The sequence below is a fragment of the Rhodotorula toruloides genome (assembly GCF_000320785.1).
Source record: "Rhodotorula toruloides NP11 unplaced genomic scaffold Scaffold36, whole genome shotgun sequence".
Classification (NCBI taxonomy): Eukaryota; Fungi; Basidiomycota; class Microbotryomycetes; order Sporidiobolales; family Sporidiobolaceae; genus Rhodotorula; species Rhodotorula toruloides.
The window spans coordinates 1-15,692 of record NW_015622996.1 but is presented as its reverse complement, the minus strand read 5'-3'; the positions used below and the strand labels follow the sequence as shown (position 1 = coordinate 15,692).

Below are 15,692 nucleotides of genomic sequence, written 5' to 3'. Positions count from 1 at the left end.
TCGGCGGACCCTACGAGCGGAAGGCGCGGACAAGTCGAGGTGGATCCTCTCGAGCAGCGATGAAGGTGCTCGTCGCGGACTCGGCGCCGAAGCGCATGTGCGTACCCTCCCTCCCTTCCATTGCTAGCTACTAGGCGTCCAGGTGCTCTCGAGACGGCTCTGGGGTGTGTTGTCGGAGTTGTCAGGAAAGTGCTCGAGGAGGCGATGAAGTCGACAGCGCAAGGCGGGCTCGCGGCTGGCCAGGAAGGGATACCTGGATCGTAACATAGCGCGAAGAACGACTGAGTGGCCCCGCGCGGTCTTCGAGCGAGACGCTGACTCCACCCTCTCCCCCTCCTCGCCTCACAGCAAGCACATCCAGTTCTCGGTCCTCTCGTCGCGCGAAGCGGTCGCCATCGCCGAGTTCGAGGCGAATCAGCGTGACCTGTACACTCCCGGCGACCGTCGTCCCGTCGAGCATGGTGTCCTCGACAAGCGACTCGGCACGAGCGACAAGACTGGGAAGTGCGATACCTGCGGGCTGGGACTGGCAGATTGCGTCGGTCACTATGCCTACATCAAGCTCGTCCTGCCGGTCTTCCACATCGGCTACTTCAAGCACATCCTGAGCATCTTGCAGTGCATTTGCAAGGTGTGCTTGCTTCCGGTCCCCCACTCGTGCTCGCCTGCAGAATGAGCTGACTGTCGTTACTCGCGTGCAGACCTGCTCCCGCATCCTCCTCGACTCGTCCCAGCACCGGAAATACCTCGCCCTCTTCCGCCGACCCAACCTCGACTCCCTCACCATCGCAGCCTACTCGAAACAGCTTGCCGCGCTCTGCCGAAAATGCACGACGTGCCCGCATTGCGGTGCCATCAACGGAGTGGTGAAGAAGATTGGCACGATGCGGATTGGGCACGAGAAATGGCGCGGGCGGAACTTGAAGAAGGATGCGGGAGGAAGGGACGGCGCGGAGGGCAAGGGCAACTACACGGCGTGGAGGGAGAGCTTCGCAGAGGCGGTCAAGGAGGACAAGATGCTCGAGCCGCACATCGACAAGGCCATCGACGACCTCAACCCGCTCAAGGTCCTCACCCTCTTCCGCAAGATCACCAGCTCCGACTGCGAACTGCTCGGTCTCGACCCAACCGCTGGACGACCAGAAGAGTTCCTCTGGCAGTACATCTCGGTTCCGCCCGTGTGCATCCGGCCGAGCGTTGCGCAAGAGGCGGCGACGTGAGTCGGAATCCCAGCCTACCTCCTGCCGGCTTCGCTGACTCTTGTTCGGGTCGCAGGAACGAGGACGACTTGACGGTCAAGCTGACGGAGATCGTTTTCATGAACGCGGTCATCAAGACGGGTCTCGCGAAGGGCGTGACGACGCAGAATCTCATGGTGCGTGCCGCTATAAGTCGCCTCTATGTTTCGAAGCTAACGCGTTGCTCGCCGCCGCAGGAACAATGGGACTTCTTGCAGCTCGCCGTCGCGACCTACATCAACTCGGAAATGCCTGGCATCCCGACCGCGATGGTGCGTTTCTTCGTACAATCACGCAGCGCTCCGAGCTGATAAAAGTCCGTCCTGCAGGGCCAAAAACCGATGCGAGGTCTCTGCCAGCGCCTCAAGGGCAAGCAGGGTCGTTTCCGCGGCAACTTGTCCGGCAAGCGTGTCGATTTCTCCGGGCGAACCGTCATCTCGCCCGATCCGAACCTCATGATCGACCAGGTCGCTGTTCCCGAGCGAGTCGCCAAGATCCTCACCTACCCCGAGCGAGTCACGGCGCACAACATCGAGCGGCTACGGCAAGCGGTCAGGAACGGCACGGACGTCCACCCGGGTGCCAACTTCATCAATCAGGGCGGCGGCGACGGGTCGAAGAAGTTCCTCAAGTACGGCGACCGCGAGTTCATGGCGGACAAGCTGCGCGTTGGAGACGTCGTCGAGCGGCATTTGCGAGACGACGAGTGCGTTCCGCTCGACTCGCTGTAGCTGACCAGCGCTGACTCGTCCTCGCCCCGACAGCATCGTCCTCTTCAACCGACAACCTTCCCTCCATCGTCTTTCTATCCTCTCCCATCGCGTCAAGGTCCGGCCGTGGCGAACCTTCCGTCTCAACGAGTGTGTCTGCACGCCCTACAACGCCGACTTTGACGGCGACGAGATGAACCTGCGTACGCCGGAAGTCCCGCTTGCCGCCTCACAGCCCGTTCACTGACTCTTCCGCTTCGCAGACGTCCCGCAAACGGAGGAGGCGCGAACCGAGGCGTTCCAACTGATGAACATCAAGCGCAACCTCGTGACGCCTCGCAACGGTGAACCGATCATCGCCGCGACGCAAGACTTCATCACCGGCTGCTACCTCATTACTCGCCGCGATACCTTCTTCAACCGCCAGGAGTTCGTCCAGATGTGCTCGTACCTTCAGGACGCCGAGCTCGAGATTGAGCTGCCGCCCCCTACCATCCTCAAGCCCGAGCGACTATGGACCGGCAAGCAGGTTTTCAACGTCCTCATGCGGCCGAACAAGGATTCGCCGGTCAACGTCAACCTCGAGTGCAAGAACAAGACGTTCGCCAAGCCGTCGACGGAGTTCGACATGTCCTACCCGAACTTCATGTCGGTCAATGACGGGTACCTCGTCGTCCAGAACTCGGAGATCATCTCCGGCGTGTTCGACAAGAGCACGGTCGGCGACGGCAACAAGAAGAGCGTCTTCGCCGTCATCCAGCGCGACTTCGGCGAGGACCACGCCGCGAAGTGCATGAACCGCATGGCCAAGCTGTGCGCCCGCTGGCTTGGTGCGTGACCGCTCTCGGATCTATCGCTAGCTTAGCTGACGAGTATCGCCTTCTCACAGCGAACAAGGGCTTCTCAATTGGCATCAGCGACGTCACGCCTGGCGAGCGGCTCAAGGCGGAGAAGGACGATCTCGTGCGGAAAGCGTACAGACAGGCCGACGAGTACATCGAGAAGGCGGCTCGCGGCAAGCTCGAGTGCCAGCCTGGTTCCAACTTGGAGCAAACGCTCGAGTCGCTCATCTCCGGCGACCTGTCGCGCGTTCGTGACCAGGTCGGAGAGATCTGTATGACGGAGCTCAGCCGAAACAACGCTCCGCTCATCATGGCCACCTGCGGTTCGAAAGGTGCGTTTCGCTCTCTGACACTAGTTCGGCAGACACTGACGGGAATACACGATGCAGGTTCCAAGATCAACGTCTCGCAGATGGTCGCCTGTGTCGGTCAGCAGATTATCGCAGGTCATCGTGTCCCGAACGGCTTCCAGGACCGCTCGCTGCCGCACTTCCCTAAGGGTGCCATCGACCCGCTCGCCAAGGGTTTCGTCTCGAACTCGTTCTACTCGGGTCTTCGCGCGACCGAGTTCCTCTTCCACGCCATCTCCGGTCGCGAAGGACTCGTCGACACCGCCGTCAAGACCGCCGAGACGGGTTACATGGCTCGTCGTCTCATGAAGGCGCTCGAGGATTTGTCGAGTCGATACGACCGGTCCGTCCGCAACGCGACTGGCGGCGTCGTCCAGTTCATCTACGGAGACGACGGCCTCGACCCGGCCAACCTCGAAGGAGACGGCAAACCCGTCGTGTTCGAGCGGACCTGGGCGCACGCAAGGGTCAGTTCAGCTCCCTCGCCGCGGCCTGTCGACCTCCGAACTGACCGCTTCATCGTATAGGCCCTCCGTCACGACGTCAGCGAGGAAGGCTTGCTGCCGTACGAGATCAACCGATTGGTTGCCGAGAAGACCGCCACGCCATACTTCACCAACTCGTGCTCCGAGGAGTTCCTGCGCGAGCTGCGTGAGTTTGTCGACCAGCAGATTGCACAGCAGGCCGCCAAGTACCGCGAGGAGTATGGCATGCCCCCTGCTCTCGCGCCTCTCAAGCGCAGTCAGAACAAGTTCGGAAAGGCAGACGGTGAGCGACGACGCCCTGACTCACCCAGGAGCTTGCGCTGATTTCGTCCTTATTGCTCTTCCAGCTGCGATGCAGGCAATCGTCAACAACAAGACGAAGGTGACCGTGACGCAAATCGAGGAGTTCTTGCAACTCTGCTGGACCAAGTTCGTCAAGGCCAAGATCGAGCCTGGTGCGTCGCCCACTTTCGCACCGCCGATCGACTCGATCTGATCGTTCTCGCATTGCAGGTTCCGCCGTCGGTGCTATCGGCGCGCAGTCCATCGGTGAACCCGGTACCCAGATGACGCTCAAGACGTTCCATTTCGCCGGTGTCGCCTCAATGAACGTCACGCTCGGTGTGCCGCGTATCAAGGAGATCATCAACGCCGCCAAGACGATCTCGACGCCCATCATCTCGGCCAAGCTCTTCCAGGACAAGCTCGAGCAGGCCGCCCGAATCGTCAAGGGTCGCGTCGAGAAGACGTATCTCGGCGACGTGAGTGGTCGTACGCCGTTTTCTGATGCTCGTCTGCTCACCGAGTCGCTTCCCGCAGATCGCCTCTGTCATCGCCGGCGTGTACAGCCAGGGCCAGATGTACGTCTCGGTGCACATCGACATGCGCGCCATCAGGGCTCTTCAGGTGCGTCGTCCTTCCCCTCTCGATAGTCAGCGGTTGCTGACGACCTGCTCCTGCGTAGCTCGAGGTCACGCTCGACAGCATCGCCGCCTCTATCTCGAGCGCACCTCGCCTCAAGATCAAGTCGGCCGTGAGTCTCCCTCTTCCTCCCTCCTCGCTCGCAACGATTGACCCAAGTTCTGCCTCCAGGACATCACCGTCAAGCGGCACACGGACGAGATCCACATTGTCGCCCACCACAATGGCGAGGACAAGATGCCCGCTTATCGCCGCCTCATGTGGCTTCGCCGCGTCCTTCCGAGCATCTCGGTCAAGGTGAACTCGCTGTTGCTCACAGGAAGCATCCGCTTGGGAGCTGACCACTGTCTGCCGCTTCATAGGGTGTCCCCGGCTTGCAACGCGCCGTCATCCAGCAGAATGAGAAGGGCATCAAGGAGCTTCTCGTTGAAGGCGAGGGCTTGCGCGAGGTCATGGTCACGGACGGTACGCAGGCTCTTCTGGTCGCCTCGCCGCTGTCGCTGACGTTCCTCCTCGCCGCAGGTGTCATCGGTACGCAAACCAAGTCGAACCACGTCATGGAGGTCGAGAAGGTGCTCGGCATCGAAGCTGCGCGCAAGACCATCATCGACCAGATCCACTACACGATGGACTCGCACGGTCTCGGCGTCGACCCTCGCCACCTCATGCTCCTTGGAGACGTCATGTGCTTCAAGGTGCGTGAAGCGAGCCTGACGCTGGTTGCAGCTCACCCTGTGCGAACGAACTGACGCTTGTTGCGCTTCCGCAGGGCGAGGTACTCGGTATCACCCGCTTCGGTGTCTCCAAGATGAAGGACTCGGTTCTGATGCTCGCCTCGTTCGAGAAGACGACCGACCACCTCTTCGATGCTTCGTTCAACGCTCGCCGCGACCCGATTCAGGGCGTCTCCGAGTGCATCATCCTCGGCTCTCCCGCCAACAACGTCGGTACCGCAATGCCTGCCCTCGTCGCCGACAAGCCCAAGCTCCCGCCGCGCTACCAGACGCTCTTTGAACGCCCAGAGAAAGCGAAAAAGGGCAAGGCGCGGGCTTAGGCGCTCCGCATCGCTTGGTCTCCTGTAGTAGTAGTCGTCTCACCCTCGCATTCTCCTCGCAACGATGTTGTCCAGTCCGATCACAACAACTCTCTTTCCTCTCGCGGATCCGCGCGGGGAGGCATGCTCAAAGTCTGATGCGCTGGCAGAACGAGCGGGAGTGCATAGAGTGACGGCCTGCGTCGCAGGAAAGTGGACGTGTGGTTGCGTGTGGGAGGAGGAGGAGGAGGCTAGTACGGGCGCAGCCTGACGAGCTTGAAGTGATGCTTGCTGATGCTGTGTTGAGCGTGTACTTGTCGAATGGCCTGGTCCTGCGTTGGAAGGAGCAAGGTCAGCGGATTTCGAGTGGCTCGGACGACGCGATCCGGGGGCGTACGATCATTGTAACGAGATAGCGCTGCTGCTTCAACTGAGGCGAAAGAACCTTGTCAGCAAAACGGCGAAAAGGTTGGGAGAGGAGCGGGCTTACGATCCAGTGCGAGTCGAGGGAGGCATCGGTGGTCACGCGCATATAAAGGAAGCTGACGGCGTCGAACAACGCCTGAAGGTAAGACTGCCCGTCCGCGGCATCAGGGTGTCGCAGCGCCAGTGCCTTCGGAATCTCCCTGCTGGCGAGTTTTCTTTCGACGGCGTACACGAGCTGCGCGAGCGCGTCGGCAGTCGCCGTGCCAGCGTGTTGTTGAGCTCGGCGGGCGCAATCGTCCAGCATCGCGCGAATCGCCTTCGCCGGATTCTCGTGGCCGTTCTGGAGGATGTCGAGCGAATCGCCGTCCTGCTGTTGACGTTGTCGCTGCTGCTGGAGGCGCATGGCGTCGGTTAGGATTGGGTGTTTCCGATTCATCGTGACAATGTTGTGGAGTCAAGGGGATGGACGGCGATGGGCGAAGAGACAGTGAGCAAACAAGCGTTTGGCAGGTGTCCTCGCCAGATGAAAAGGTCGTCTCGCGGTCCGCGGACTATCCGATCTGCGTTCGTCACAGCCGCGAGACAGGTGGCGGCGAGGTGCGAGCGGTGTTCGGCGGACAGGAGGTGACGACGGCTTTGGCAGGGAACAGAAGGGGTGGCGAAGCGAGGCGGGGAGGCTTGGCGAACAGCGGCAGCGCGAGCTGAGGAGAAACCCAGCACCGAGCCAGCGCACACGATGGAAAGACGTGAGGACGAACCGGCACACGGCCCTTATTCCATCGACCGCCGGATCCGACCCAACATCTGCTCTATCCGTCCTCCCAGCTTCGCCTGACCCCGCGCGTTCCGCTGTCCACCCGCCCGCTTTTCCTGCCGCCGCTGTTCCCGCAACGCCTCGACCTGCTTCTCCGACAGCTTCGGCCGTTTCGGTTTGGGTGGAGCAGCTGGTGCGGCTTTGGCCGGTTTGGGAGGCGCAGGCTTCGGCTGACGTTGTCGAGGCCGAGAGGAAGAGGAAGAAGAGGCGAGAGAAGCGGCAAGGTGCTGCGGAGGAAGAGGTTGTCGAGAGCGTCGAGCGGATTCAGGTTCCGGTGAAGGGGATGGTGACCCGCCATCGTCGTCCGACTCGTCGTCGCTGCCTCGTCTCCGCTGCGATTGGAAGCGCGCCGACCTGCCCCGCCCCTCGTCCTCGCTGTCCCCATCCTCGTCGCTCCGCTCATTTGCGTCCGAAGCATCGTCGTCGCCGTACAGCCGTCGCCGCAAGCGCTCCCGTTCCGCCTCCTTCTCCGCCTCGTCCACGACCGGCTCGCCGTCGTCCTCGTCGTCCTGCCGTGCCTTCCCCTTGCCCTTGTCTCCCCTGGCTGCCGGCCGTTCAGGCTCGTACCCTGCCTCCTTAAGCGCCTTTGCGTAGGACTTCTTGACCTTAGCCTTGTGGATCAAAGTGCGCTTGATGCGTTGCGCTGCATGACGAGCCAGTCAGAGGTCAGCGGCGAGCAGTATCGCCTTTGAGAGATGAAGGCGAGCGAGACGAACCATGACCGGTGTACTGCCCCTTGCCGAGCTTCGGGCCGACCTGGAAGGGCTTCTTCTTGTCCTTCTGTGGCTTCTGAGCCTGCTGCTTGGCCATACTGAGCAGCAAGATCGGAAAGCAGCGAGTGTGCCGGAAAGAGTTGAGGGAAGCTCAGGCTTGCGCTCTTCCACCTCGCTCGCAACCGCTGGACGCTCTGCTTGACAGTTGCACGTGCTCGTACGATTTACAGCACCAGCTCCAGCACGCAGGGTCGCACCCGCTTGCTGCGGCAGCGTCCGTCGGTATCCTCCTCGACCTCCTGAACGGTCCTTGTCTTCGTTGTGCCGACGAGATCCGGGGACTCCGTGGAATGCCTGCGGGGCGTGAAGCAACACTCGCACGCCCTCGCCGTCGCCCTAGCCCAAGACGAGCGATGTAGGCCTCCTACCCCACCTTCACCTCCGTCCTCGCTTCGTCGCATCTACTTTGCTCGACAGCTTGCTATCTTTTACGACCGGCACCTCCACACTCGACCTCGGCATGGCAGCTCAGGCCGCCGAGTGCAACTGCCCGCAGCTCCAGAATCGGCGACCGCCGCTGTTTCCACGAGGCTCACTCGTCGCTCCGTGCGCATAAAGCGCGCATCGGCTGCTCTCTCTCCTTCTTTCACCTCGTTCTCCACCCTCGCCTTCTCCTTTCTCGTTCCCACCGCCCGTCCTCTCCTTTCCGTCGCTCGCTCTCCCAAGATGGTCGCCAAGACTGCCGTCTATCTCGCCGCGCTGGCCGCGGCTGCTCACTCTGTCACCGCCCACACCATCGTCACCAGTCTCTGGGTCAACGGCAAGGACACTGCTGACGCCGCCGTCGGTGTCGGTTCCTCGTACAGTGCGTCGCAGCTCTCGCTCGCTTGGCTCCCGACTTTCCCTCACGTTCTGGCTTCCGCAGTGCGCACCCCGTCGTCCAACTCGCCCGTCAAGGACCTCTCTTCGTCCAACATGGCCTGTAAGGACCCAATCTCGGCTTCGAACGGACTCGACCTGAGCTTACACTCCCAATCGTCTTGCCCTCGCAGGCAACGACCGTGGCACGACGCCCGTCAGCGGCTTCCTCAAGGTCGCTCCTGGCGACGTGATCGAGCCCGAGTGGTGGCACTCTGGCGCCCGCGGCGAAGACCCTATCGCAACGTCGCACGTCGGACCCATCGAGTCTTGGATCTCGCCTTACAACGCCAATACCAACGGCGACGTCTGGGTGCAGATCTCGTCCGAGGCGTACGACAAGGACTCGAGCCAGTGGGCAGTCGAGAAGATGATCGCGAACAAGGGGCGTAACAAGGTCGTCGTCCCGACGGACATCGCACCTGGGAAGTACATCGTCCAGTTCAACCTCTACGCCATGCACGAGGCGGAGAACGTCGGTGGCGGCCAATGGTACCCCAACTGCGCGCAGGTCGAGGTGACGGGCTCGGGATCGACCAAGCTTCCCGCCGGCGTCGCCATCCCCGGCTTCTACACTGCCTCGACGCCCGGCGTCGTCTGGAACATCTACTACTCGTCGACCTACGACACCAAGCTCGACTACATCGCGCCCGGCACCGGCGTTTGGGACAGCTCGTCGACCTACAGCACCGACGTTTGCCACGAGAAGGTTTACGGTCTTGCGCCTGCTGGCTACTGCCAAGGCGGCAACAACTCGACTGCACCTGTCAAGACTTCGGCGGCTGCGACGACCTCGAAGGCGCCCGCTACGACCAGCAAGGCTGGCTCGACTTCGGCTGTCGCTTCCTCCGCGACGACAACCACGGTTGCGCACACGACTTCGCAGGCCGCGCACACGACTCCTGCTTCCTCGTGCGTTCCTATCCGTCTCTTTCCCGCGCCCGCACTGACCCGCTCTTCCCGTCAGTCCCGCCGCCCCCTCGTCTGCCCCGGCTGGTTCGACCACCTCGTCCGCCCCCAACTCGCAGTACACCGACTATACCTCGTGCATGCGTGCCTACGTGCGTCTGTATCCCTTTCTATCGCAGCCTCACCCCCGCTGACTTGACCTTCGCTTCGCAGAACAAGTGCCTCGACGCGCACCAGCCCAAGAACGGCGGCGCAGCCGACTTCTCTGCCTGCCAGTCGATGAACTGCCAGTCGTACCAGCGCATGGCCAGGCGCTCGGCTCGTCACGCCGCGCGTCACTGAGCGAATTTCCTCTTCTCCCCTCTCCCTTTCTCTCGTTCTATCACTCGTCGACTTTCCTCCGCCAGCTGGACTGGCTAGGATCGACGTCTTCATCTCTTTCCTCTCGCGTGCAATCACAACGTAGCCTTTGACACGCAGCGTTCCATCTCGAGGCGTCTACGTCCCGCGAATATCGCTTCCAATCCCTCTCACGCTGGGCGAGTACGGCGGGGGCGCCAATCCTGCTCCCGGCGCTCCTGTTGGTACCGCATCACCCGTAGCGAACAACGAGCGCTGCTCTAACGTCAACCCTGGCGCTCGTCTCGACGTTCCTCCTGCTTCGGTTCCCTCTTCCGGTCTCGGCACCGAGTGTCCGTCGGGAAGAAAGCGAGAGTATCCTGGTGATGCAGGTTCGGGAGGAAGAGCGGGCGAGGGAGGAGCAGGCGCGAGGAACGGGGAGTCCGCGGGTTGTGAGGGAAAAGGGTGAGCGGCGGGAGGATAAGCGGGAGGGTAGGCGGGTGGGTAGGCGACTGGTGCAGCTACAGGAGCCGGTACAGAATGGGCTGAGTCGTACAAAGGGCGGAAGTTTGAGAGGGAGCGGTTCAGCAAGCCTCGAGAATGTCACAGGAAGAGGACGACGCACCTTTTCGCGCTCTCCGCACGCAGATCCATCGGAGAAGCAGCCCCCCGAGTATGACGAGCGCTGCGATGCCTACGAAGGCTGGCCAAATGCCTACGATGTGTTTGCCCGACGAGTCGTCGTCGTTGTCGCCTCGAACGAGGAGGACGGGCATGGCGACCGGCGGGCGAAGGGAGTCGCGAGAGACGCTAAGCAGACTTCGAGGCGTGCTCTGAACAGCTCTGCGCTGCGGTACGACTGGACAGTGACGAAGGAAAGCGAGGAGTCGAGATGAGAAAGAAGAAGAGGCCTGAGCGGGCTAGGGGTCGAAGCAAACGTCGCGCCGCGAGAGGGAATGAGCTTGCGTGTAGGGAAGGGTCAGAAGCGTGGCGCAAGCGCTGGAATTGGAGGAGCGGAAGCAAGGAGCGAAGGCGACCTTGCCCCTTGCTTGCCCTATGACCTTCCTGAGTTGCCGAGGAGACAACGAAGAGGGCGGAGGGAAGGCTGGAGGAGAAAGAACGACAAGCATGCACATAGCCTGTTCTACGCGTAAAGCGGCGACAGCAAACGAAGGAAGGGAAATGAGCGAACTCACTCCGCCTCGACACCACCGACGGAGACCTCCTCGACGTCCTCCTGCCTCTCGTCAAGCTCGTCGTCCGCCTCGGCGCCGCGCTCGTACGCCTGTTGCTCGATGAGCCTCCTGACGCGCTTCGGAATCCTGACCTGGTCGAGCGGCAGGATCTCCCTCTTCGTGCCGCTCCTCTTTCCCCCGTCGATCCTCAGCCGCTCAAGCTTGCGCCTCGCCTCACTCGCCTTGATCCTCTTGGCACGCTGTCCAGACGTCGGCTTGACCGCGCGCCCGATCTCGCGCTCAGCGAGCCAGTCCTCCCTCGCAGAGTCGTCGCTCGGCGCGTCTCCGATAGGCGGGAGGTCATCTTCGGACGAGTAGGTGCCGGTCGTCCGAAGGTAGTAGGCGAGCTCGTCCTCCGAGGAGGGTGGACCATCGGGAAGAGGGGGGTCGACAGGCGGACGCGGATGGCGAGGAGGCATGAAGTCGGAAGTCCAGAAAAGCGGGCGTGGGAAGCAGCGGCTGACGGGCTTCTCCTCGTCTTCGTTCGCGTCGATGGAGTGCTGGTCGAGCGAGACGGTCTCGTCCATCGCGACGTCGTCGGCGTCGTCCTGCTGTTCGGGCGATGCCGCAGCCGTCGTCTCGGCCGATGTGCGCTGCCCGTGATCCTGCTCCTGCACCTCACGGATCGCCGCCGTAACAGTCACGTCGCCGTCGTCGAGAGACATGTCGCTAATGCCGACGGCGACATCCGTCTGGTCCTGATCCGTCGCCGTTTCTTTTGCCTCCTTCCGCTCGATGACCGTCTCCTCCGCCTCTTCGCGTCCCTGAGTGCTTTGAGGGCGCATGGTCCGTTCCCCATCAACCTCTTCCTCCTCCTCGACGCCATGCATCGGCGACTCCTCCCTCCTCCCATCCCTCACCCCCTCCTCCCAAGTCTCAAGCACAATAGTCGAGTCCATCCCTCCCTCCCTCCCATCCCCCGTCTCCGCATTGCTTCCCAAGCTCAAGCGGATGGACGGGAGGTCCCCGAACTCGGTGGTGGTGAAGTGGAAGACCGGAGCATCGGCGGGAGGGTTCTGAGGGGAGCTGGAGGGGTGGTTGGAGGCTGACGCAGGGGCGGAGAGCGCCCATGGAGCGGGGAGAGCGGACTCGGCGGCGCGAGGGACGCCGAGGAGAGGGGCGGAACGGAGAGGCGAGAGCGAGCGGAGGGGAGATGCGTTGCCGGCTGAGCGAGGGGAGCGGGGGAGGAGGCGGTCGAAGGTTGCGAAAGTCGGCGAAGGAAGCGAACGGATCGCCGGAGGAGGCTCGGAGCCGAGACGCCAACCGCCAGCCGCGCGAGGGAGACGGAGGTTCTGAGCGGCCATCGTCGCAGTCGAGGTCGATCCCCCCTGCGGCGAGAGAGGCTTGCTCGTCGTAGCCGTCTCATCGCGGTAGACAGCGAGAGTAGAGCCGCGCCTCTTCAAGAGTGCGGTGGACGGGGCAGGTCGCAAGGGCGAGCGGCTCGCCTGCAAAGGACGAGCGGCGGAGCGAGGCGAGTCCGTCGTCAAATTCGACTTGTCGAGCAAGGCCGGCTTGCGCAATGTAATCGAAGGGACGACATCGTCGGCAGAAGTGGCGGTGGCCGAAGGCGGGACGTTGCCGCTCGAAGGGCGACGAGCCGGAATCTCGACAACGACCTCGACATCCTTCTTCGATTCCTTGCGCCGCTTCTTCTCGACGAGTGCGTTCTCAGCGTCTTGAAGAGCTTGGTCAGCTCGCCAGCGAGACTGGACGGGCTGCGGCTGAGACGAGCGAGGTTGGGCGGACGAGGCGTCGGTCTTGGCCTGCGAGAAAGCCGACGAAGCGTGTCAGTCGCGCTCGTCCAGCTTGACTCGAGTACAGTGAGAGCAACGCACCTTCTTTGCGAGCGGCCTCTTGCTCGGCTCGGCCTCCGTCTCGTCGTTGCTCTCGACATCCCCCTCCTCGACCCTCTTCGCGCTCCGCTTCTTCCCCTCCCCGCCCTTCACCAATTCGCCCTTCTCGCGTCCCCTCCTCTTCACCTGCTTTTGCGCCTCCCGACGCGCCTCGAAGTCCGACTCTTCACTGAACCGTCCCGCTTCTCGCACAGGCCTCCTCCTCTTCCCGCTCTTCTCAATCCCCTTTCCTCCGTCCTCCTCCTCTTGCGCACCTCGCCCAGACGCTATACGCGCGGCCTTCCGTCCGTAGAGCTTCTTCGGCCGAGCTGCAGAGTGCGATGACCCGCCGCGAGGGGAGGGGAGCGAGTCGTAGTCTGTTGAGTTGCCGGAGGGCATGTGAGGGCGCGGGGAGCGTGTAGGATCAGTCAAAGAGTGTATTTGAGACTGGTAAGTGAGCGTGCGCGGTCGTCCAGCGTGGGCGAGGAGAGCGAGTGATGAGGAGAAGGTCAAGAGAGGAGGCGAGAGGGGTGTGAGATGTCAAACTCGCGGTGGCAACGGGGAACAGAGCCGGGCTGCGTGCGTGGTGAGTAGCCAACGACTACACGCGTGGGAAGAATAGGAACGCGATTCCGCGACGAAGAGACGAGCAAGTCCTCCTCGTCCTCATCCAACCACAGGCAAAGCGTGATCCGCAGGCAGGACCCACACAGCGGCGTTCTCTTGCAAAAAGAAGTGTCTGTAAACCGCCCTACCTGTCCCCTCAACCCCACCTAAACTGGAACTGCTGTCCGCCTCCTCCTCCTCCTCCTCCCCCTCCCGCAAACTGCTGAAAGAACTGTCCCCCGCCATCCGCCCCAGCCGCCTGCTGGAAGAACTGCTGGAACGCAGGTCCGCCACCGCCTGATCCACCGGACTGGAAGAAGATCGGTTGGCCGCCGGAGGAGAAACCGCCTGGGAATCCGCCGCCGCCACGGCCCGAGGTTGGGTCGTTGGGGTCGTCGCCGGCGTCGAAGCGGGCGCGAAGCTCTGTGCAGCCGTGACAGTGGTCGTACAGGGGCGCCACAGCGGAAGGAGGGAAAGAAAGTAGATTGAGAAGGTCAGCTCGAGGATCTGCTGGAGAAACGAACGACACGAGCGGCGCACCTGGGTTGCTCAACACCTCGTACGCCTCGTTCAGCTGCGCCATCTTCTCCTCGCTGCCACCCTCCTTGTCCGGGTGCGCCTTGAGCGTCGCTTTCCGGCTGCGAGGCAGGCGAGTTAGTCGGAACTTGGGAGGAGAGACGGAGCAGACGTACTAGGCACGCTTGATGGTCTTGTCGTCTGCGTCGCGAGAGACGCCGAGGATCTTGTAGTAGTCCTGCGGGAGCGCAACGAGCGTGAGCGACAGTCCCAAGTCCAAGCAGCCCCTTCGTCGAGCGGTCGCGACCGAACAAGCAGCGTGAACTCGCGACGCACCTTCGACTTGCTCTGCTTGAGCAACCTCTGCGCCTTCTGCAACCTCTCCAGTATCGTCCTCTCGCTGCGTCCCGTCGCCTCAAACGCCGCACTCAAAACCCTAACCGCCGCCTCCCACTCCTCCTTCTTCATCAGGTCATCCGCCTGTCCAACCATTCCCCACGGATCTTCAGGATCTAGCTTGAGAGCGGCGGAACAGGCGGCGGAAGACTTGCGCGAGGAGATCGAGATGTAGGCGTGGCAGAGGGTGGAGTGGAGGATTCGTCGGAGGGGGGAGAAGTCGCCGAGGTTGGGGTCGTCAGCGGGGAGCGGGGTCTCGTCTACCTTCGCTGTACGGGTGATAGGCTTCCGGTACGCCTCCAACATCCCCTCGACTCGAGCCAGGACGCCCTCCTTGCTCGAGGTCCCGGCAATCTCCAACGCAGCCTCAGTCCACCTCCCGCCGTCGATCCAGTTCCGCAGCTTCGCCAGATCCTTCTCGAGCGCCTTGAGCTGCTTGAGCGGTTTCGCGCAGGTCTTCGAGTCCGGGTCAGACGAGAGACAGCGTTTGAGCGGGAGAAGTGCGTCGGGAGAGATCTCGGGTCGGGAGTGAGGCGGGTCGGTGAAGAATGCCGAGAGGAGAGCGATGCGGACGAGGAGGTGTTGCGGGAGCGTAGGGGAGAGAGCGGATGCGCGCGAGAGGTCGCCGATTGCGGAGTCAAAGTCGTGAGAGAGTAGGGCGCATTCGGCGCGCAGGAGGCGGAGGGATAGGGATTGAGGAGAGAGGTGGATGGCGGAGGACGTCGAGGCGAGACAGCGGTCGAGGTTGGGAGGAGTCGACGAGCGGGCCTTTTCGGCGGCGAGAAACTCCTTCTGCGCTGCGATGACTTGTTTCCGCTGCGAGGGGCGCGCGGGTCAGCCGACAGATTCGTGCAATCGGAAGTGCACTACGCACCAGCTCCTCTGCCTCTTTGACCTCCTTGTCTGCCGCGCCCTTCTCCTTCTTCGCCGTCTTGAGGTAGATGTCGAGTTCCCTCTTTGCGTCCGCATATTCGGCAAGCTTGGCATGGATCTTGGCGAGCTGGAGGTGCACGACATCGTACTCCCTGACCTTGAGGACATCGAGGAAACCGTCCCTGGCTTTGGCGAGTTGGCCGGTCGCGAGGCGTACAGACGCGCGTTTGTAGAGGGTCGCAAAGTCGCCCGGTTCGCGCTCGAGGCAGTGGTCGTAGATTGAGAGAGCGTCGTGCGACTTGCCCTGCGCCAGTGCGTCCTGAGCGAGTGCGAGGAGCGAGGTGAGCGGGAGGTCGGCGGCGTTGTCGGGGAGTGAGGCGCGTGCGACGGCTGCGAGAGCTAGGGCGACGAGTACGAGTGCACGCATGGCTGGCTGGGTGAGCTCGTGGGCACTCCAAGCTGTCCTATCGAGCGAGTGCGAGAACAGCGAGAGCGACTTTGAGCGAGAGAGTGTCAGCGCGCAGCCCGTTGCCGCC

At 62.5% G+C, this 15,692-nt stretch overlaps 6 protein-coding genes across 6 annotated transcripts; 2 read left to right on the top strand and 4 right to left on the bottom strand.

Moving 5' to 3' along the window:
• Positions 1-59: 59 nt before the first annotated feature.
• On the top strand, positions 60-5,600 carry RHTO_05722 (DNA-directed RNA polymerase III subunit RPC1; the record flags this gene model as incomplete). The annotated part of the gene is made up of 19 exons (XM_016419383.1): positions 60-97; positions 349-631; positions 702-1,216; positions 1,276-1,375; positions 1,436-1,510; positions 1,568-1,944; positions 2,003-2,151; positions 2,212-2,778; positions 2,838-3,122; positions 3,180-3,607; positions 3,668-3,908; positions 3,973-4,080; positions 4,139-4,386; positions 4,445-4,531; positions 4,590-4,658; positions 4,718-4,843; positions 4,909-5,011; positions 5,069-5,241; positions 5,316-5,600. 19 exons carry the CDS (start codon positions 60-62, stop codon positions 5,598-5,600), a joined length of 4,257 nt encoding a protein of 1,418 aa, XP_016269738.1.
• Positions 5,601-5,830: 230 nt separating this feature from the next.
• RHTO_05721 (uncharacterized protein) lies at positions 5,831-6,441 on the bottom strand (the record flags this gene model as incomplete). Its single annotated transcript, XM_016419382.1, has 3 exons — positions 5,831-5,911; positions 5,977-6,009; positions 6,070-6,441. 3 exons carry the CDS (start codon positions 6,439-6,441, stop codon positions 5,831-5,833), a joined length of 486 nt encoding a protein of 161 aa, XP_016269737.1.
• Positions 6,442-6,776: 335 nt separating this feature from the next.
• Positions 6,777-7,629, bottom strand: RHTO_05720 (protein of rRNA processing protein family; the record flags this gene model as incomplete). Its single annotated transcript, XM_016419381.1, has 2 exons — positions 6,777-7,462; positions 7,536-7,629. The coding sequence occupies 2 exons, from the start codon at positions 7,627-7,629 to the stop codon at positions 6,777-6,779; spliced, it is 780 nt and encodes a 259-aa protein (XP_016269736.1).
• A 629-nt stretch (positions 7,630-8,258) lies between these two features.
• RHTO_05719 (glycoside hydrolase family 61 protein) lies at positions 8,259-9,701 on the top strand (the record flags this gene model as incomplete). Its single annotated transcript, XM_016419380.1, has 5 exons — positions 8,259-8,397; positions 8,458-8,514; positions 8,585-9,362; positions 9,418-9,511; positions 9,573-9,701. The coding sequence occupies 5 exons, from the start codon at positions 8,259-8,261 to the stop codon at positions 9,699-9,701; spliced, it is 1,197 nt and encodes a 398-aa protein (XP_016269735.1).
• Positions 9,702-10,890: 1,189 nt separating this feature from the next.
• On the bottom strand, positions 10,891-13,164 carry RHTO_05718 (uncharacterized protein; the record flags this gene model as incomplete). The annotated part of the gene is made up of 2 exons (XM_016419379.1): positions 10,891-12,696; positions 12,769-13,164. The coding sequence occupies 2 exons, from the start codon at positions 13,162-13,164 to the stop codon at positions 10,891-10,893; spliced, it is 2,202 nt and encodes a 733-aa protein (XP_016269734.1).
• A 374-nt stretch (positions 13,165-13,538) lies between these two features.
• Positions 13,539-15,583, bottom strand: RHTO_05717 (DnaJ and TPR domain containing protein; the record flags this gene model as incomplete). Its single annotated transcript, XM_016419378.1, has 5 exons — positions 13,539-13,792; positions 13,912-14,009; positions 14,064-14,125; positions 14,224-15,099; positions 15,158-15,583. 5 exons carry the CDS (start codon positions 15,581-15,583, stop codon positions 13,539-13,541), a joined length of 1,716 nt encoding a protein of 571 aa, XP_016269733.1.
• Between the last annotated feature and the right edge of the window lie 109 nt (positions 15,584-15,692).